Raw genomic sequence first — 23,939 nt, forward strand, 5'->3', positions numbered from 1 at the left:
AAATGAAATATTGTATAATTCAAACAATAAAAAAAAAATAGTTAGTGATGGACATCATCGACTGACTCACCTATTGTGCATAATTATCACTGTTTTGTGAAAAATAAGCGAAAATTTAAAATGTCATATTTTTCATATTTTACATCCGATTTTGATGAAATTTTCAGCACTATGCTAGTTTAATTTTCTCTATTTATTCAAGTGAGCATTTTCCTCGGTGGACCTTTATCGGCCTTTACGTTCGTTGATTGAGATGAAACAGACAAGTGATCTCTAACAAATTAGTAACGAACAGAATGAAGAACAAATCTACAAGCGCATTTTCCTTTCCATGATAAAAATATTATAGTAGCTGAATTGTGGAACATTTCTACTGTATATGATACTTAACTGACTATCGTGCACCTATATATTTCATATAACAAAACTTAATTTGATAGTGTAACTGCATAAGGCAAACTGTGAACTCGAACTAAAGTCAGGAGAGCATCTTTCGTAGCACAGTTTATATTTGATTTTGGTTTATTAGTTTAAGCTCGAGCCTCGAGGTTATTCAAAGTGGGGGAACAAATGGGCTTTCTGCAAAATAAGCTAAAATTTATCAATTGGAGAATTCATGAGAAATATAAAGCTAAATTGGTCTTTCTTATAAGGCACACATCAGATGCGATATTGACGAGTAAGTTGCATAGTCTTATTTTAAGGTGCATACAATTATCACTGCATGCACTATTCATTTAACTACAAACAAAAAAACGCGCACATTCCATATAATGATTAATACTGAACACTTTGCAGAAAGAAATACAAACAAAAGAAAAAATAAAACATACAGCAAAAGTATGGCTTATGAATGCAGTAAGGAAACAATCGACCCAAAAAAAATATATTTTCTGTTCCTGTTACGCCTTTGAAATGAGTAAATCTAGATCGATTTTCAAAATTTATTGTCAGATAAAATGAAAGTGTTTATCACATTAAAACACAAATTGTGTTAACGATGTATAATATAAAATATGATATTTTGGATCATAATTGTTTTTGTGGGTGTATGAGGGTGTGTGTTTGTGTGTTTACATGAAAAGCTTTATACGGCCAGTCATTACTATGAGAGTGGAATCATAATTCACAGTAACTCACATTATCGAACATTTACCAAATTAATCTTCGGCCAGTATATTTGATATAATTTTGTGTTATCATGACTTTATTTCATTTCTGTTATTCGTTTAGGTTCCACAAAGAATGGCTCACATGCATGGAATTACAGTTTTTTTTTTTTACTATATCTTACTAGTAAACACACATGTTTGTCGTGTTTTGTCGTGAACACCAACAAACAATGCAAGTCCGTTGATGTGGATGGAAAATAAAAAATGTAAATATATAAAAAATAAAAAAAACAATGAATTCTGTTCCAATGATTTAGATAACGAGTATAGTTTTACAATTTACTTGACTTTTCAATAATTTTACATGTCAAATCAAATCATGCCAATATTTTATACATAACAAGAGTCAACGCAAACAAAAAGAAGAATTAAAAAGAAATGTACATTACTTCAATGTAATCTTTATGATAATGCCCTTCATTATCCTGGAAACCATATAGTTTCTTTTTATATTTTCATATTGAACATCTCTTTGCATAGCCTATAACTGCGTTTATCTTAAAGGCAATTTCGAATAAAAACAGTTTTCCAACCACCATGCTAATAATACATTCATGTGGAATCTTCAGTGTTCTCTTGGTCTTTAATCAAGTTGGTCTAAACCACATGGGCTAATAAATCCATTTAAGTCTGCTATCAATTTAGTCTAATGCCGTTTGGTCTGCCGAAAAAAATTGGTCTACCAATCGCGGAAACACCATCGCGGAAAGGACGAAGAGAAAGCGAATAGAGGTAGAAGTGAAACGGATAGGCGAGAAAGTGGACGATGAAAGTTGAGTTTCTCTTTCGGAAAAGACTTGGTCTAGTCTCAATGCCCACTTGATTTTATTTGCACTTCACTTCTTTTCTTTTTGAATTTGTAAGATGAAAAATTGTTTCATAAACAGTTCAACTCACCAAATAGAACGAGTGGTGCTAGACCAAGTGTGTGGTCGAAAAAATGATATAGCCATGCAATTATACAAATGTTACATGCATATAGGCGGCAGAAGCGGGGGTGTCCCCTCCTAAATTTTAGGTGGGGGATGATCCTCCCCCCTAAATTTTTTGTTGATAACCTTTTTTTTTTTGCTTGTCAAAAATTGTAGAGGTCCCCCTAAAGTTTTGGCTTCCGCCGCCAATGGGGACATGGTCTAAATGGCAATTAGATCGAAAGTTTAGTAGACGGGGTACAATTAGACCATGCAGGCATGTGGAATTATACCAGACGGAGCGTATAGGCCTACGCAAAGCACGCGTAGACCAAAGAACACTTTACCAAAAAACTTGCGTACATCTCTATCCGTTTAATTGGAATAATGGCAGTACAACAAATTACATGTACATCCAGAGCTGATGACATCGTCTTTCAACAGTGTTGAAATTCAATTTTGAACAGTTCAAAGATATCATAAACGGATCTTCAAAATGAGCAGAACGTAGGCCGCCTGGATATTTTGACCGGTCCGATATTGGGTCGCACAGCCAGTGTGTAGAGCGCTTGTTCCATAACATACTCCTCCCACGATACAGAGCTGCATTGAAAGAAATCAGGAAAGGAAATGTCATTTTAAATGTAATTAAATGGAAATGGAAACAGAATTGTAACGGTAATTTTCGGCTACAGCTCGTTATCTGGAAAGCCTTATTATGAAGGTTCGAAATTTTCGAATGCTTGTTAATCCGATAACGAAATGAGGATCGCTATTCGAAGGTTAGTTAGTCTAAAAATTAAGCAAGGAATAGTTCATTAGTTATTTTCGTACTAACGAATCTCATTTCTTAGACTATCAAAACATCAGATAATGAACTTTATTTTCTCTTATAATTTACAAAAAAACTTCGGATTAATGAGACCGATGTTCGGATTAACAAACCCTTTGTCATGTTAGGACGAACGGATATCTCGGTGTAATTAAGTAGTTCGCACGAATTTTTCCAGATAACAAACCTTCGGAATGATGAGTATACTCTTCTTTCATGGAATCTTTCATGAATAAGGACATAAGTAGTTTAACGAAGTCTGTCACTTAGTTTGAATGATGGAACAGGGACCGGTCCAATAAAAGTTGCTATCGAAAACAATTTGCGATTCAATGACATATAGGCCTACCACAGAAACAATGCAACATATTCCATGTATTTTTCAGGAATATTGATTACTTGTCAGTCGTTGATAACTACCAGTATAATAATCCAGGGTTTTTCACTTCGTCAGAATAGCAAGCAGATATAAGCCATTAAATTACACGAATATATCAGGAAATGAAGGTTACTGCTCTTTCGACTTAACAAATTTAGTAAGTGGAAATGACGACATATTCATATATTACAATGTAATTAACCAAATAGCAAATAGACTTCTAGAGAATACTGTCATCATGATGTGTGAAAATAGCGAGCCTAATTCCGATATGTCGATTTAATTTTGTCAAGTCGACTGATCAAACTGTTTGTCGACGTGACGACAGCTAAGTATATTTCGCCAAGTCGACTTCTAACAAAAAAGTTATATACGACTTGTAAATATACCTCGTGTCGACATGTCGACTTGCGAAGTAAAATAAGTCGACTTCCGTATCTGTATCTTACCCTGAACGGTCACTGTCAGCCCCCATCAGCATACCCGTATTTGTGTTTACATGCGACGCTAGCTCTGATGACATACGTAGTGAGGTCTGACTTCCCAGACGACGTCTGTAATGTGATTCAAAATAACAGAGAAGTCAAAGCAATAAGATTGATAGTGCGTTAATAAATTATGAGAGTATGGTGTCAAAACTGACTGAGAGAGAGAGAAAAACTTTTAGGATTCGAATGTTTTGCTTTATAATTACAGTTTTTGTATTTCTTTTCAACTTTCATTTTTTTGGTTCACTCTAAAAAATATTGGGTAAAAGTGCTCCCTGAGGGTAATTATGTATCCAACCAACATTTGGCATTTCTTTTGGGCATTTAATTTATCTAGTGTTATGAAATTTTGCCCATTCTAAAGTAATTGCTGCTTATTTTTTAACCTTACGGGACAATATTCTTCCCGCAATGGGTAAAATACAGCCCCAAATTGGTCGGACACATAATTACCCTCATGGTGGTAAAAATTTTACCAATTTCTTTTTTACAGTGTTCTATTATTATCTATTCAATAATGCAACATAACGTTTAAAATAACATTGACGTCGTGGTATCGTTGAAATACGGGGATTATCAAACTGTAAACATAAATAAATTTAAAAAAATAAAGGATGGTAAAAATAAAGAAACTCATACAAGTTACACTTCTGATTGTCGAAAGAAAACTCTTACTGTGCATCTGGAGACATTTCGTAAGGATCCTCGATGAATTTAGAGAACCAATTTTTAAATGCTCGTCTGGCTTCGTACTCCGTCACACACCCATCGCCGTCTGTATCGAATACTAGGAAGTTTGTTCGCAATGTTTGAATCTCCTTCGGCTTCAGTAGTTGCACCAACTTCTTCTGTAAGATAAAATCATTTTAAAAACATTTGAATTCAGATTCATTCATCCAGGGGAGCGTTTCATGAAAGGACTTGTCGGACGTTTTATCCGACGAGTACTGTTTTATCCGACAGTTACTATGGTAACAGTGACTCTCAGCCAATCATTATCAAGGAAAGTTGTCAGATCTGACAACTTGTCGGACAAAAATGTTAATGAAACGCTCCTCAGGAGTAGATATTTCCAGTGGAGGGAGTGTACCGATGAGTCGCATTATTCCGTACCCATTTCAAATCGTAATTTTGACCATTATGCCCACGCTCTGATGATCTGAAATTATGTGAACTTGAAAATGTGTTCCAAGATTTTCGCCACGGTTTTACATCCTATGACGAATAGGGCCAACTAACTCTTTTGAGACGTTTTAGAATCCCGTAACCCCCCCCCCCTTCTAATTTCGCAATTGTAAGTATAAATCAGATCAAATAAAACCAAACCAATCTGTAGCAGTCGCGCAGTGGCAGTATACAAAAACGTATAGGGCGAGTACCCCATTCGTGAGGGGGGGTGAAAAATCCACTCTCGCGGTTTTCCGAAGGACTTTCTGCTGTCTTTCTCCACCCCCCCCCTTCCCCCTCTCTCTCTCTCTCCCTCTCAACAAAACATTCTATCAGTAGGTCCACTTGACTCGATGCTAATCAATAACTCAGACGTGTTCCCGCAAATACACAGCTCAAAACATACCCATGTTTGCTAGCCTACTCAAATACAATGGTTTATTATGGCGAATCAAGGCCATGACTAGCGTAGACAAAGATATTTTCCTTTCAATATTAATTTCAAAAGGAAAAACAGTAAAGACTGGGCTTCATTCCATTAACCGTGTAAGTGGAGAATTCTTATATTAGGCTATATATTCCTCATTATGTCATGCAGAAAAAAACGCGCTCATTATAATTCACTAAATTTTAGTTGATAAATAACTGCATCTGCATGATCTATTCTTGTATGAATTATGATTATTATTATTATATAAGAAAGAAAATCTGTGCAAAGAAACAATCTTGGAACAGTCATCATGTACATGTATATGCTGGTGTATGATGATGATGATGATAATGATGGTGATGATAGTGATGATGATGATGATTATGATAATGATGATGATGGTGATGATGATGATGATGATGATAATGATGATGATGATAATGATGATGATGATAATGATGATGATGATGGTGATGATGGTGATAGTTATATAAAACCGACCTTTGACCTGGTTGCTAGTCTTCTGATAGCTTCATGATTGAGGAACTCCCACCAGGATAGCGTGCCTGTTCTATCGGTGTCCATGGACTTGAAGTTCCGTGTTTCATCCTCGACCTCGTCCTTGGTGAGATCACGGTTCTCGTGGTCTTTGATCACAAGTCGCCGGTACTCGATGAATTCCTCGAGCGAAATCGTTGCATCTATTATGGGATGGAATGAATGGGATAAACCGAGATCGTGAATGTCAATGTTAATATAAACGATTTTTTTTTGTCTTGGATCATTCAAAATTCCATTAGCCTATCATATAGGACAATCCTGGACGACAATGAACCGCTGTATGACACCAAAATTGGGGGGCTGAGTTTTTTAACACGGCATTATTTCAGAAAATTCACGCCAAAGAGTATTTCAAAAGATTGAAGAGACCCTATTTATTTTTTATGTCTTTTGGAGCATGCAAAGGATGTCAAGCCGGCCAAATAATATCTTAAGAAATTCCTTGACAATTATTATCTTAAAAATACCAGAAGATGGTTTTAATACAGATGCATCTTATAGGGAAAATTGAAGGTTTCCAATTGCAAAATAGAAAAGAAATAATATATGACATAGTCATTATAAGAAATTGATTCCATTCCTTAGACGGTAATGTTAAACGGCAGAGTGACCGGGCCTTAAAGAAATGGATTTCTTTTTTTTTCTTTTCTTATTTTACCTGAATCGACATCACATCTTTCGAAGATTTCCATTAGCTCAAACATCTCATCATCGCTAAGAAGCTGACCTAGATTCTCCTGAGAACAAAACAAATCAAAACAAATAAATAGTAAAAATCACACGGATTGCCATTTTATTGTTTAATAAAAGATAACACTGAAACTGAGGGTCGATTTGTAGGTTAATGTTCACTTTCCTTAATTCATCTTTGAGCTACCTTCGGGTTCCGATTTTTCAGTCTACATTTCATTGGGGTGACTGTGGACCTACCTACCATTGTTTCTAGAGTTTGTTCTCTTAATTGCTCAAGTCCATTTCCAATCAATCATGTTTCGATTCGAACTTGCTAAATGAGCAAACATTGACCACTAGAACTGACGTTGCTACTACTCAGGTTACAAACATTTCAGAATCTTCATGATCTTGAGAGTCGCTAAAATTACTTCACCTGGGAAGCCCTGACCAATACCATCAACGCTGGATTACAGAGTGAGGGCTTCGAGTGCGAGACCCCCCTTCCCTTCCCCAAAAAGTTCCACCGCCACAAAAAAAATGAGAAAAGGAAAGAACAATTGTGTCCACAAAAGACTCCACATTATCACCAAATAATTAGATTTTCATTTCATGAAAGAACATGTCAAGTGTTTTATCAAACAAAATTTGATTTATCTCACTGTTACCATAGAAACAGCTAGACATTGGAGAAAACCGTGCTTCTCAGCCAATCAAAAAGCAAGGAAAGTTGTGACATCTTACAACTAGTCGGACAAATAAATGCCCCCCCCCCCATTCTATTTAACGGTCGTCATGAAAATTCATTAGGTGGGCTGATGATGTCACATCTCACTTAACGTTTTCTTATGTCTAACCCTAACCCTTATGTCATTACGTGAAATCACATTTTTGTCATTATTTGTAAGTTGCAGCAATGAATATCTAATGTGCTAAATCAATTGTCAATCCAATTTTTCTAGTTCTTGGAGGAAAAAATTTGAATAAAGCCAATTTCATATAATAAAATACAAAAGAACAAGTGGGGATGTGACATCCTCAGCCCACCTAATGAATATTCATGACGACTATTATCACAAAATATTGCTAAACTTTAAAATTCAATAACTTTGTTGGTTGTTATCCGATTTTGATGAAATATTCAGCATTTTGCTCAGTGAATTCTTCTCTATTTATCAAGCTATAAATACTTTCAGCCCGGTCCGTGCTTTTAAGTCACTATCATAAAGACGTGTTCCAGTGCTCTGACTCGGCTCTGACTCCTCCAACAAGTTGCAATATGCAGCAGGATAAGAGGAGCGCGCCCACAACACTCAGTGCTGTCACAGTGACAACAGCATACTCACGCATTCGTTACATGACCAGCCGATGTTGGTATTTGCCTGACGTAGCGCTTTGACGGCCTCGCTGTCGTGGAGTTGTCCTTTTCTCCTCATACAATGTTCGTGGAAGACGAGAGTACAGATACGGCAGGGGAATACCTCGTGTCCAGAGTTGGTTTCACAAAGGGTACATTTTTCCTGAGATTCAATCTAAAAAAAATAATAATAAATTAAGACATGTGATTTGATTCGATTCGATGCAATTCGACTCGACTCAATCTGACTTGACTTAACTTGAATTGATTTGGTTTGATTTGTTTTTATTAGATATTTGGTTTGGCTTACTTTCCTTTTTTTAACAAGTGCACACTTAGTTACCAGTAATGCTTATAACATTTCCATTTATTTGAAAGCAGGAGAAAAGAGCATAGTAGGTTAAATGCCTTGCTCACGGACTTAGGTGCCGCGGCCAGGGATCGAACCACGGACTTTCCATATATAGCCAGGCGCCTTATAGACCACTCGGCCACCGCACCTCTTTCCACGACCATTAATCGATACAGAACTTGCGATATCAATAATGAGAATATATAATTCAACAACAATTTGAAAGCAAATTGCAATTTTATAACTGTATAGACTTTTTTTCAATCATTGCCCATTTTGACATACGCACCAGATATCATTATTTTTTTATATGAATAGTACATTGATCTCACTGCCATTGAAAAAGGGAAAAATCACACGGTAGAATAACTGACGTAACATAATATGTATAAGACACGAGATTATCTATTCACAGTGATAATTTAGGTTTATGACGGCTATATAAATCAAATGCGAAGAAACATACAGTATACATTTATATATACAGTATATATCAAATGTCATCTCACTTTACACTACACAGATGCCATGTTCAAGAACGCATCAGTGTGGAATATATATAAACCCACGTGTTTTCTGAAATAAAGTTAGCGTATATGTTTACGGCTGAGCGTGCAATTATATTTCTTATATTTGTATTCACGTCATTTATTGTTTCATACAAAAATCACCTCCCGCAAAGACGCTAAATGAAGTTCACTTGACTGAGCGTTAAGACATGCTGACTGAGCTAATTGTTTAATTTCCCTGCACTAAATTGATCATAAACAGTTATGAAAATGAAAATATAGGAATACAAAGAGTGGCATTTTATTGAATAACACGTGAGCGTTGAATAACACGTGAGGGTGCAGTATTACTGGAAACTGATACATCGTAGATTTTAGAGACACTTGCAGTAAGGAATAGCAAAGGAAATTATATTGTTAATGGCAACGATGCTATATTTTTGTAAATGATCCTAGAGGAAAATGGTGATGATGATGATGGTGATGATGATGATGACGATGATGATGATGATGATGATGATGATGATGACGATGATGACGATGATGACGATGGTGACGATGACAATGATGATGACGATGATGATGACGATGATGATGGTGATGATGATAAAAATGATGATGACGTTGATGATGATGACGACGATGATGATGGTGGTGGTGGTGATGCTAAGGATGATGCTGGTGTGATGAGGCCCGCAACAAACCGGTGTCAGCGACGACCCCCCCCCCCACCCCAAACACACACAATAATCCACCCCTCCACCACACAAACCATGGCTATACGAGTTCTTGTCATCACCAAAGTTTTATTGATTTTATAAACTTGACATCAGCTCGTGTTCGCGTCGAATCAATAAGCGATTCAAGCGAAAGTTCCAAGTGCTTCCTAAGTGTGTATCGTTGGAATCGAAATATCATCTAACAACTGAATAACATACAATGCAATAAAATAATTTCAAATCGATGTTTTACGCCAGTCAAAAGATCGATCGCTGATTTTAGAATTTAAACATTGATGAATTTCAATACAAGCTTTGCAACTTCAAATAATCCAGATAAAATTAGATATTAATATGTTGCTTTGTAATTCAAAATATTAAGAAATCTAATAATTTTCATTTAACCCAGTGGATAAGTTAGGCTATATCAATGCTTGTATAAATCGGATATTGATGCAAGCTAATGTGACTTAAGAACTGATAAAGCAAACAGTCAATAAACAGACGATTTAAAATTTAAAGATTTCTTTTAAATTTTGTGTTGTATTATTGTCATAATCAAATGATGTAGAATTTATGAGCAGAAATTGTATTACAGTAAAACGGAGGAGGAAGGGAGGGACTAGATAATGATGATTCATTTAAAACTTACTCATATGTCGTCAATTAAAATAATTGATCTTGTCACAAAATACAAAAAAAATGTTTTTAAAGATATTCATATATACAGTTAAATGAAAGTACACGTCCATTATTATTAGAATTTCTAGATGAATTTGGTTAAAATTGCCCTTCTTTGTTTTAGTTTAACAATTCGAATTTCCATACTAGCTAAAAAGGTACAATTACATGGCATTCATGAACTATTGTTGAGTAGTGTAGTCGATAGTGCGGATGTAAGTGATAACCGTCACGTTTGTTGTTGTTTTTGTTGTTATGTTCGTCAATATTTGGCGCGGGGATTCTCTATTTTTCTGCCTTTAATTGCTAATGATTAAAATCGACCATGCAATCATCAACATCAAATCTTCATTGAACACGCGGCACCGTTGCTGGGCAGCAAACTATACCCCTGTTTTTCAGTTCATTTTCATAAACACGCTAGTAATGACATCCATTACCGTAATGAAATAGCTTGTTTTTATCCGACTCGTGATGCCAATCAATCGATCGTTAAAGGACAAGACCACCCCAAACAACAGAGGTGATTTGACTAAAAATAGAAAAAACCGCGTAGCACTTAAAATTTCAGTAAAATCGGATTTTAAATAAAAATTTTGACATTTTCAAAGCTTCCTTTAAGTTCACAAAACAGTTGACCTGTAAACGTTTATAGCGATAAAAACGATGCAGACCCCCCCCCCCTCTCTTCCCCCTTCTTTTCTCCCCTTTTCTCTTTCTTTGCTCTCTACATATTTTCTGTGTGATCTCTCGAGTAATATAAATTTATTTTCTATCTAAATTTCTACTGTTTTTTTTTTTGGGGGGGGTGGGTCGTTTCTTCAATCTAGCTGCATTTTTATGTTCTTCATATTCGAATTTCGATCATCTATCGTTCAGTACTTCCCTTGTTCCGCTTTTTCTCATCCCCTCCATCCCGATCTCTTTTTTAATTCCTTTTTTGGGGGTGTTTTATATTTTATAGTCTAAATTTGCTAATGTCATTAATAATTTGTCTATTTTCCAGTTTTATTTCATAATTCTGAGCTACTTTCTTCACTTTAGGTATGCTACTTGACCATGCTACATACCCTTACCCCCCCCCCTTCTCTCTCCTCCTCTGCTCTTTCTCGGAGAGCCCCCCCCCCCCTTCCCTTTGTTCTTTTTTTTTGTTGCGCTCTGCAAATTTCATTCTTTCTCTTGTACTCTCCCTTTCTTTCTCTCTTTCTTTCCTTCATTCTACTCCCGGATTCTACTACACTGTAACAATTTTACTACCAGTATTCTGTTCTGTATATTAATTTCTTCCATTATAAGTATCCGACCCTCTTACCATTCTCCATCCTTGTGTCTCCAATATACTGTACAACTAGCGATATCCATTCCATCTCTCTATCGTCCATGTTAATTGCTATCACTTAATTAAACACACTCAGTCATATACATTCCTAGAGATTACTACTAGAATGCATTGACCTCTCACAGTATTCCATGTGGTCTAATAGAAGCTACACAAATGCGTGCAACAAATAACCTACACCAAACCAATTTAAAACATGTAAAGAGACATTTTACATCGACTTCTGAAAAATTGTTATGTTCAATAGATAGATACATTGTATTTGCATCTAGGTTGTTATTGTTGCATGAAAAGATAGTAGCACTATCATTACCTGTAACATGTATTAAATGAACATGAAATTATGCGACTTCCTGGGTCTGAGGCGCAAGTACAAGATGAACTCATATATATAGCCCCCCCCCCCCCCATACCATCCCAGTTCCCATGTCTTACAGTACCACTTGTTAAAAAATGGTCTTCTAATGGTCCTTCGCAATTTACAAAGTCATTAATTGAAAAGCTTTTGAAATCTCCATGGTAATAACATGTGCCTATAATTATGTTTCCACGGTAACGCTGGTCATTAAGTGGTTAAGCCAAAAAAATAAAAATAAAAATCTAAATCAAAGTGTGAATAGTATCCTGAATCGTTTACATGTTGTTTTTTGTTGTTGTTGTTGTTGCTTTATTTTGTTTTTTTATTATTTTTTCGCTTGGGATACATTTTTCTTTATTTACTTCGTTTGTGATATACCATAGATTTTACGGATACGTGATGATGACAACCATTCTAGATTCAAATACCCACTCAAAGACATTGTCATAAAATCCTTGTACGTCAACAACACTCTAGAAAATGGAATGTTAAATCAACATTAAACAGGTTGGAGGAGACACAACCTTTTCCAAATGTTACCTCCAACCTTGTATAAAGCTAAATCCAACATTTTTAGTGTTGGGTAGAACCCCTTAAAGTGGTAAATGCAACATTTAGAAAATGTTATCACTCCTCCAACCTTTCAAATGTTGATTTAACATTCATTTTTTTTTAGAGTGAAACTGCTTGCTAACAGCATTAATTCTTCCTGTATTGAAACCCACCCGTCTTTAAAAATATCAAATTCTCCATTTTCACAATTTTGATAGGATCACCGACCTTTGCTCCAAGGTTCAGTCTCGAAGCAGACGACATCTCCTCGCGCGCCATCATTTTATGCTAATCCAGCCATTACCCCATTCGGAGTTTGTTGTCTCCCGTCGCCAGGCAACAAGAAGCCAAAGTTCCACGCGTGCATGTATCATTTTCTCGGAGGGCTTAGATGTAGAGGCAGTGTATGACGATTATTTTAATAGACCTGTGTATCTAATTGCTACTTGTTTCTGTTGGTCCGGCGCACTGGTCATCAGCAATTAAATATGACATCCTGATAAATATCACAATTTCATTATGACAATTGTCTACTAGAGTATATTATAATGTGACCGAGTGGTATAACGGATGAAAGTAGAATTAATGAAGACATTGTTTCGAGATGTAAACATCTCTAAGGACTCTGCTTATTCTGATTCGAATAATATCGTTCATCTATACATGCATATATAGTGCCATCTACTCCTGGGAAGCACTAATGATATAATTTCATAAAATATTATTCAGTGATTTTCACCGACATCTTGTTAGACTGTACTTTGCATCTGATTGGCGCAGAGGAAAAATACTTGGGCTTGAAATCACTATTTATTATATACTGAAATTCAGTTGAGCTCAAATTACCTTAGTTCATCAAAAAATCATATTGTTACATTGTAGGTTACTTCGTACACTCTTAAAATGTTGGGCAACATACTGTCCAAACAACAATTGGTAAAAAGAAAATTTATCCAACTCTGGGTAGTTTTCAACCAATACTTTACCCAAAACACACATTATTGGTTTAAGACTACCCAGAATTGGATAAAATTTTAACCAATAATGTTGTGTGGACAGTGAACTATGTTGCCTAACATTAATAAGAGTGTAACAATTCAACATATTTATTATACAACAATTTTTAAAGAGAAAAATCGCGTATATGTGTTTAATGTTTAACAGTAAAGGAAAGGGGGGGGTCATAATCCACCCCCCCCCCCAAAAAAAAAAAGAGATGAGTCTGTAGAGATATCTCCCCCATTAAAGCAGTTAAACAATGTATAACTAACATTCGCGTAGTAAAATCATAAACATAAGCATACAGAATCTATTTAATTTGATAGATAGTGTGCTTCACACGGAAATACTATATGTCAAAATCTATCACATAATCATATTTTTCTCGCTCGTTTCGCTCACTCTCATTTTTTAAAAGAACTTTTGTCCAACATAACACGTCTGGCCCCCTATTTTTTATTCTTTTTTTTCCATTACACCACTTATAATTATATGAGTCTGATAGGGATAAAGTCAATTATATAAATGAAATTTGGGAACGTTGTATGATCAATCGAATGCTGGATACGAAATGACACTCAGTAGTAACGACACGGAATATTTTTATTCAATCAACCCGTCATACATGCAGAAAATTACTTTTCGATTACTAGCGCTTCTTGCTTTGTTGTGTTATATACGCTTAAATTTATTTCGAAACCAATAATTTTTTTATAAATCAAATTCATGCTACTATTATCATCATTACTATTACTTGCTTATTCGTAGTAGAAGTAGTAGTAGGAGGAGGAGTAGTAGTAGTTGCTGTTCTTGTTGTTGTTGATGATGATGTTGTTGTTGTAGTAGTGGTAGTACATTAATAGTAGTAGTAGTAGTAGTAGTAGTAGTAGTAATAGTAGTATAGTAGTAGTATAGTAGTAGTAGTAGTAGTAGTAGTAGTAGTAGTAGTAGTAGTAGTAGTAGTAGTAGTAGTAGCAGTAGTAGTAGTAGTAGTAGTAGTAGTAGTAGTAGTAGTAGTAGTAGTAGTAGTAGTAGTAGTAGTAGTAGTAGTGGTAGTATAGTAGTAGTAGTAGTAGTAGTAGTAGTAGTAGTAGTAGTAGTAGTAGTTATCATTATTCTAATATATCATCATTATCATCATTATAAATATGATTTGATCATCCTACTCCTTATTGTCAAAACAGACAATATAAAAATAATAAATTGATATTCAGGAACACATGGTTGTTCTTAATAATTATGTCCAACTTTAATGAACTAAATCCACAAACTTATTAAGTTATAGTGACAATTCCACAAACATAACCAAAGTTCGTTGACCCTAACAGACCTTTGACCTTGGTCAAATGACCTGAAACTCGCACAGGATGTTGATGGATACTTCATTGCTCTTATGTTTAAGTTTCATGAAATAGATTCATAAAATGTCAATGTTATGATGACAATTCCAAAAATAACAGCAACATGGTCAAAGTTCGTTGACCCTAATTGACCATTCACCTTGGTCCTGTGACCTGAAACTCGAGCGGGATTTTCAGTGATACACCATTACTCTTATATGTCTAAGTTTTATGAACTAGTTTCATATAGTTTTTAAGTTAAGATGACATTTCAAAAACTTAACCTTGGTTAAGATTTCAATATTGATTCCCCTAACATGGTCTAAGTTCATCGATTCTAACTAACATTGACCTTGGCCATGTAAACTGAGACTCAGGTAGGGCGTTAAGTAATATTTGATTACCCTCATATCAAAGTTCGTTGAAATAGGTCCATATACTTTCCAATTTATGATGACATTTTAAATACTTAACCTTGGTTAAACGTTAAGTCCACCCCAGAAAAATGTTTGATTTTGATTTGATTTGATTTGATTTATTTTATTTCCACATTTCAAAACAAAAACAAAGTTTATACAAGTATAATAATTTTTTTCAATATTACATAATAGGCAAATATTTTTTCAAACATAATGAATAATGTACATAAATCATTATAAAATATCAACTGTACTGTGAAAATTATATCTATACATACATTTTTCTTTAATTACTGAACATAAATATATAGAAATGTGAAATAGAAATCTTAAGCTTGGAGCTTGAAAGTGATGGAGGCCTCGAAAGGAAAAGGGATAGAAAACCAGACTGTAGAGTGCAATAAAAGAGACTTATCTTTTATCGCACAAAATAATAGGAATATATCAAAAGTGGATAGGGAAGGAAAATTTGAATGAGAGGAGATGTTGATTTGAAGAAAAAGAGAAAAATCATACAAGCATAATGCTGAAAATTTCATCAAAATCTGATGTAAAAGTTATGACATTTTCAGTGTTATGCTGTAAGATTTTTTTCTTTTTGTTCAAATCGATTTTTGTTGGGGTGGACTTGTCGCCGGACAAGTCTCGCTTTGCTATGCAGGTAATACGAAAAATCGGAAGAACTAAATCTTTTTTATATAGTCAAGACTCATGTTTATGGAAGCACTAGTAATTTGGGGCACCATCCGAAGGAGTATATACGCGTTCATCATCGCCGGTCTTCAAATGTTTGTACGGTTTCCTTGACTCAAATTCTCTATTTGTTTATCCGGTTGTTTGTAGCCGTTAATCTGCCTTTGGGCTCAGCGGGCCTTTGTAAGCTTTCTCATGAGGTGTCCTGAATGGAATATGTTATTTACTCATATTATGTAATTCAAATAGACACGTCTGTTACTGACGTGTGGTACTGGTGGCGTTACACGACGGGAATGATGCCAGAGAGCAAATGCAAAAAAGTACACTGCCGTGGGGGGTTTTAAGCCTATAAAACAATTAGATTTGGTAAATATAAAGCATATTGATTTAAATTGCCATGAGATGAAAGATTGTCTTAAAGTCGCATATGCCTACTTCTTGAAAATCCAATCTAAAAGCTGATACATGAGATTGCGTTAATATTCATTATATTGCGTTGAATTGAAAGAAAAATATTTATACCCAATACCATTTGGGGTTTTTATGCTCTGTTATCGTGGTTACAGTAAGCAATTAAAAAGCATTTTCAGTACATACAGTCCATGTGTGTCTATCAAATAATAATGGTAATAAGAATAATCATAAAAATTATAATAATAACGATGATGATGATGATGATGATGATGAGAAGATGAAGAAGAATGAGAAGAAGAAAAAAAAGAAGAGGAAGAATTGCATTAGTTCATTACAGATCTCTTGTATATTATAAACAAGCTACAAATGTAAACAACTCTACAAATTTACCTAAAATCCTATTTAAAAAATCCAATATGCAAATAGCTTTTTGTTACAGACATTTCCATTCGTGATTATTTGAATATTTCTTTTGGAGTGGAATATCTTTTGGAACGAAAAATTAAAAGAAGAATAATACGTCACATTTTTTCCCTTTCTGAGAGGCCAACTTGCTGAAAGCTTTACCTTACGTCCTAAATTCCAAGGATTAAAAATAAATCGGAATCGACTCTGAATAGTCATGATAGCGACATGCAGATTTTACAAGGATTTAGATTTCCACATTGTGGAGTTAACTGTAAAGCTTACAGATTTAGGTTGTAATCTGTTGATATTCAAATTTTCTGCTTCAAAGCAGTAATATATTTTCACAACGCCTCCAGGGAAGAAAAATTTAGAAATTTAACCGACATTATTGGAACATAAATATTGACCAAATTTTTATACCTTTTTTTTTAAATATATGAGAAAATGTTGAGGGTGTTTTGTGTGTGCATGTGTGTGTCATGATGGCGCAAATGATGGTGTCATTATACCTCCTTTTCTCTTTTTTGTAGTTGTCAAAAATCTTGGCCCTCCTTGTGAGGTTTTCAAAGTACGGTACACCACCACTCCTTACCATTTTTTGTGTGTTTTAAGATACCATCGTGGCCACACCCATCAATCTGATATAAAAGAATTCAATTTACTAAGTGGTAGACTGAGGAGAAAAGTCCAGAATATAAAGTTTAGAATATAAGTGCACTATTTCAGGAAATTGCGAGAGAATAAAGCGACTGATCCCAAAGGATTAATAGGTCGTGGTCTTACAAGACACTCGTCTTTCAATCTGAGGGACGTGGTTTCTAATCCTAGACACGGCGTGTTTTCTTTAAGCAAGAAATTCACCCATATTGTGCTGCACCCCACCCAGGTGAGGTGAATGGGTAGGAAGAAACTCCTCAAATACTTGAGCGCCTAGGTAGTAGAGATAAAGCCGGAGTGATAATAATATCAGGGCCCGCTGGGAGAACAGTTTTCAGAACTGAAGTAGTGGCTATACCCTGGGTAAATATACCGTTATCATTGTTATTATTACTATCATATTTATTATTATAATTGTTATTATCATTAATATTATTATTATTATTATTGTTCTTCTTATTATTATTATTGTCATTATTATTAATATTGTCATCACCATCATCATCATTGTTATTATCATTAGTAAGTGAAAAATTCTGTGGCAAGTTAAAAGGTAAAAAGTGTCGGATATTCAACTAATTTTGAAGCAAAATTAATCATCCGAAATATTATTATACAATTTTGCAACATCATTTGGGTTCTCCAATCCCGCTATACCGCCCCAGACCCCCCCCCCCCTCCAAAAAAAACCACCAGTTTGTAAACACGTCCCATATATACGCATCTCCATTCGCCTCATCTTTTCTACATCATGTACACAGACATCGAACGTATTATGTAAGTGTTAAAAGAAATGTTAAATCGTTATGTTGAATGTTTATATCGACAAATTAGCAAACAAACGCCGCTACTTATGAGTCTCTTTGTCCCATTCTTCGCCCAGCCCCGATGTCCCTTTGCCGCCCAACTCAAAGCTCTCATGGATCCATGTTTGCACTGGCTTTATCTCACCTTAAACATCTTCAAGTGGCTACATTTCGAGAATGCATCATGAAACATTTCTAAATATAGCACGAGTTACTTCCAGACGATTGTTCATCTGGCAGCGAAGTTGCTTTGTGTCGGTAACGTAGGTGTCGATAAATATCGATTGTATCGGATTTTTTCATTTTCTTTTTTTATTTTGTGGTGGAGTTATTGCCGGTCATTCTAAAAATAGAAAAAAAAAAATGACCCGGTTGCAAGGCAAACAATCTTTGAAAATAAACAAATATCATAAGTTAATTTTTCTCTGTAACCCTCCTTCTCTGTAAACGCGGATCCAAAATTATTTGTGACTTCCGTCCAGAAAACAAAAACAAAGGGGGGGGGTCATCACTCCCAAATGCAGGGTCTTTGATCTCCAGAAAAAATTGAAAAGCAAAAAGAAAAGAAAGAAGTTATCACTTTTGGCTCTTTTGGGGTATATCTTTTTTCTGTGTAAAGTTCAAATTTTACACCCCCCCCTCGACCCCTGGACACTTGCCCGAGAAAGGGGCCCATGTGAGACTAAGCCTCTGAAGTTAGGGTCCCCAAAATATGTTGATAAAATATGATGATGGGTTAGAAAGGGTGTCTTCCGGCCGAGATGCTGGTTTATGGTAATTTTACAATTTGGGAGATGACTCTAGGGGGGTTATAACAATGTTTAAGCATGGATCCTTGGTTTAAGTTACCATGGAGATATATATAATTTTTTTTATTTTGTTTTATTTAATGTAAACGCTATGCTTCTTTATTTTCATATGTGTTTCCTTTTTATTGTACATTATTATGCACAGTATTGTCATGTTGACAAAACTGAATATGGGTTATCCATCTGTTTTGTATATATTTTTTTCTTTTTATATGGAAAATAAATACTGCACTACTATAAGGAATACTATACTATATCCATGGTTATACTATCGAATACAAAAAGATGTAAACGTTTCGTATCATGTTTGCTTTTCTTCTGCTAAAAATTAACATGTGTACGAATTAAGATTTGAAGATCATTTATATTCTGACATAGCAACGAACCTGGCTCATTGCATAATCAATTAATAATGATTTTATTGTTCTTTGGAAACCATCATTCTGTAGCCGCCGCGAGTTACGGCGCTCTGATATTGGATTCATCTATTTACCGCTATAAGCGGGTCTAGAATGATTACCATCTCACCGTTGAATTGTACGATACACAGAAATTCCCCTCTGGTAATGACGAATAAAAAAAAGATAATGCCATTATCATGGTTTGGCTGAAATTCAAGTCAATTATTTGCGAGATTATGCACTTGTTCCCATCTATTCTACCGACCACGAACAATAATTGTAATTTGTTTAATGGCAAGCGACTGGCGAGTGGCCACGCACTCCCCAACCCAACAATATACAACTTACATGCTATCCACTTACTGTGCGTGGTAATACTAATAAATGCACTAACTCTAGACAATAATTGAGATATATGAAAAGATAAAATAGGACAATAACCGCATAGATGAATTAAGGTAATGCGGGGGGAATTATTAGTTGATGAACACGCTTAAAATTTATTATGCTAATTTAGTTGGGATAATTTTACCACCTAAATTAGACGATGCCTATATAGAAACGGGGGCGGAGTCAAATAAAGGGACAGGGGTGACTGCCCTCCAAGTAGTGAAAAAAGAGGGAGAAAGAATGAAAGTGGAGTTCTGGTTCGGTTCATTTTAATACCCCTCTTACATGAATGAGGAAAAAATGACGTCATTTTTAAATATCTAGCACCTCCACCCCCTCAAAAAATAAATAAATAAAGTAATAATAATAATGTGACTTATAAAGCGCCAAATCCACTCTGTAGACTAATCAAGGCGCATAAAGAGCTAATAATTAACTAAAAAAAGTTTTTAGAAGATTTTTGAAAGTTTCGACAGAGGTACATTTTTTATGTCTCAAGGAAGGCTATTTCACAAAGTGGGGCATGCAAAAGCAAATGATCCCCCTCCCCAGGTTTTTGAAACTTTGGAAAGTGTTGACGAACTGTGACCCAAACAAAAGAGGGATAACTTCTTTACCCGAAAACAATTCAAATTTGACAAATATGACGTATTTTACATCATAAAGTCAGGTCAAGTCCACCCCTTCAAAATGTTTATTTGAATGAATAGAATTTTTAAAAATCAAGCTGTAAACATTAGCAAAATATGATGTAAATAAAACATTTATGAATGCGAACGAGAAAAACGATGGTACCAAATATTTCGCATTTTGTATTTAATATCAAATAACGGGGGTCTTTATTATAGATTTAGTGACAAAGATGCTGATCAGTTTTCAGATTCAGTATGATGATGACTTTTGACATCAACTGTTCATGAAAACCATACAGCTTTACACAATTTGATATACTTTTACATTTAGTTACAAAGAAAAAAGGGATATAGATGAGTGACATCATCGGCTCATTATTTGCATGTCGCCAATGATATTGAATATTTTTGGAGAAAGTAAGCGGACTTGGAATGGACTTGATCTTAATCCTTGCTTCGTAAATATATTGTTGACAGTGGTTATAACCACAAATGGAAGTGTTCAGAAAGATAACTATGTAGAAGCACTTATCCTGTTATGTTGCTATTCTCGTCAAAACATCATTGCACAAAATCGCTAACTACTGTTTTCTACCCCCCCAAAAAAGAAGAAAAGTTAAGTCTTGAAGACTCATAATGATCATCAAACAGTATTTCATTGTAAAGTAATGTAAGATGCAGATTTATTGTAAATCGTATTAAAAAATAGTGATGTTGGTGTTTTCTGATGTTGTTATACTGAATACACAAAAATTAACATTTCTTTTTCTTAATGCAGATCAAGTACTCGATCATTTTTCTTAATTATAAATAATGACGAAAACGATTGCTTTTACACATCTGCCAAGCAATAAAACATCACCCGACCCAGTTGTTGATACCGTGTAACTACTATGTAAGACCATTAAGAGTTTATACTATACCTTTTCTTTCCATCCTTTCGGTTCGACACCGTCTGAGAAAGGGATGGTGAAATCATCGTCCCTGGTCGATGATAACGATTGTTCCCTTACACTCCCTAGATACGTCGAATCGGTCCCGCTGTCGAACTCCCCATCGCTCGTAAAATGGTGACTTCCCATAGCTCCTCTGGTTTTCTCCACAGTTTTGTATCCTCCGAGCGTACTTTCAACCACGCTTATTTCAGTCTCCGGTATCTCCTCAATATTGTCCACGACCGTCCCCGCCCTGAGCGCCGCCCAAGCATCGCTGGTGTCCTTATATACAAGCGTATGTCCCGTGTCGTCCCCGTCGTAGAACTGCGCGACGGACGGTCTTCGATACGGGGTCAGTTCTTCCCTGGGTTTGAGATAGGCATCCACTTGGTGTCCATTCGACACCGAGGAATCCTTGTGGATGGATTCTTCATTTTTCGTTTCCGACTTGAGCCGGGCTTGTCGGGCTAGGACCCCGATCTTTCCCACCCTTGTTGACACTTTCTTAAAATCCTGAAGTGGTTTACTTGTCCGCGTTTCTTCATTTTTACTCACCGTCACCCCCATGTCGGCAGGGTGCACGCTGCCGATGAGATCTGCAGATTAAGACTTCTATTAAAACTCCAAACTCTAAAATTTCCAATCAACTTGATGACGGACAAACGCTTGGTGAAAGTGATCCGTTGTTTTCCTCCATTTAGATCATCAACCCATTCCCCAAACTGCCAGGCAACGATTCCAAACGAGAGAAGCCTTTAGGGGTCGACCAGAAACCAACCAAAGAATGACAATGCTTAAGAGGCTTATCGAAGACGCGACGATGTCCTAACTGGTTGTCAATTGGTATTAGTATGGCTGGTCATAAAAGTGTGAAGTGTTGCGAAGCGTTTGTGACCTCTCCTTTGCTTAGAAATACAATACTCCTGGATTTAGATGCAGTACATGTTACGTCAATGCAATAAACAGAAAAGCAAAGAAATAGAATTTCAGTCAGATAAAAACAAGGGCTTCAAGTCCGGAGAAAATATCCTTAGGTCAGGAGTTAGTAAACATGCTCTCGAGGATCGGACATGGTAATGGTTCCAGAGTTCAGGTGAACTAGGCACTTATCTCGTTTCCAAGTTGTTAAATTACCCACGACATCGATCTATGCAAATTTGTTTAGTCATCAAACCACGATCTGAGGAAACTGTATCAAGTGCGGCAGATATTTCTGAGAACTTTTTTTTTCTCCAGATTATCCAATGATAAATTGATTACAAGCAGTTATATACATCACGATTCTAGCATAAATATACTGTGTTTTATTTAATAGATGCACGTATAAAGGGCAATGTTTTCTTCTACCGGTCTGCAGTGGGAGTCTCCGCTTCAAATGATTGTGCATCACTTTTTTGCTCAGCGAAATTGGAAGGAAAATAATCCACCAACAATAGCGCGCGCCCGTGACGTCACAATTTCGTATGGTCGTCTGCTCATCGAACTGCGTTGTCGTGAGTTCACTAAACGGAACAGGTTTGTGTTTTGGAAGGCTTCATCGAACCTTTTGATCTTAACCTATTTTATTCATTCTGAGGTGGTATCCATAACCGCTGGTTCTTTCAGTCGACTTATCACTTTACTTAGGAAAATCGATATTAACTTCATATATTCTTTGATGACAGATGACATAGGTGTAAAGGGCTTACGTAAGAGTTTTCGTTTGCGGTTCTACGAAATCAATGGATGTTTATCCCCATGTGATGGTTACTACGGTTCAAAGGGAAAAGTGATAAAAATGGAGGTCTATGTTTACGTCATTTCAACGTTACTTATCAAATACAAGCCCATTATTTATGCCATTTATTGATCGATTTCAGATTTGAAATCATGTTCATATGATTATGGGGAACCATATATAGAAATAGACGTCAGTATATTTTTCAAAAATGGCAAATACACGATTTCAAAAAAGTATACCACATGCAGCTTGAATTGAAAAGAAATGACAGCTCTTCCAGCTAACATTGCTTCTCCTACTATCACTATTTTAGTTAATTTAGTTTATTTCGGCAGTGATCTCAGTTAATGAGTTCAGTCTTTTCAGAGCATGACACTTTCAATGGTGCACCCGACCATGGTACGCTCTTTGTCAAAACCCCGCTCCTTGGAATTAGATTTCTTTGTAAAGTTCACGATCTTTTCTTTGATAAAAGATCGATAATTACCCACAACGAGTGTACACTCTATTGCTACGTAATCATAATTAAGCCTCAAGCGAGTCTGACGACATCCTAATGGTCTATGGTTTACAAGGAGTTTGTCTACTTCTCAGATTGCCCAACATCGGCTTTATTCATTTGGTCTCCTATAAATGTGGTCTAATTGACATTATTTTGGTCCTGGCATTTAGTCTACACTACACTTGGACTGTAGAATACCCACTAAGTCTATTTCTCATCTAGTCCAATGGCAATGCCCAGTTGGTCTTATTACCGCTTCTTCATTTATATATTTTTTATTTATTTTTAACATAGTCGAATGAAAATTTGTTCCTGTCTATCCAGCCATCGTG

The 23,939-nt window shown here is 35.6% G+C and overlaps 1 protein-coding gene across 1 annotated transcript; it reads right to left on the reverse strand.

Annotated features, from left to right (window-relative positions):
• Positions 1 to 222: 222 nt before the first annotated feature.
• On the reverse strand, positions 223 to 22,907 carry LOC121423648 (PHD finger protein 24-like). The gene is made up of 7 exons (XM_041619064.1): positions 21,374 to 22,907; positions 7,959 to 8,144; positions 6,599 to 6,677; positions 5,881 to 6,080; positions 4,458 to 4,630; positions 3,744 to 3,848; positions 223 to 2,686 (listed from the first exon to the last, which is right to left on the reverse strand). The coding sequence occupies exons 1-7, from the start codon at positions 21,950 to 21,952 to the stop codon at positions 2,575 to 2,577; spliced, it is 1,434 nt and encodes a 477-aa protein (XP_041474998.1). The 5' UTR covers positions 21,953 to 22,907; the 3' UTR covers positions 223 to 2,574.
• Positions 22,908 to 23,939: the final 1,032 nt, after the last annotated feature.

Source organism: Lytechinus variegatus, chromosome 11 (genome assembly GCF_018143015.1).
Source record: "Lytechinus variegatus isolate NC3 chromosome 11, Lvar_3.0, whole genome shotgun sequence".
NCBI lineage: Eukaryota > Metazoa > Echinodermata > Echinoidea > Temnopleuroida > Toxopneustidae > Lytechinus > Lytechinus variegatus.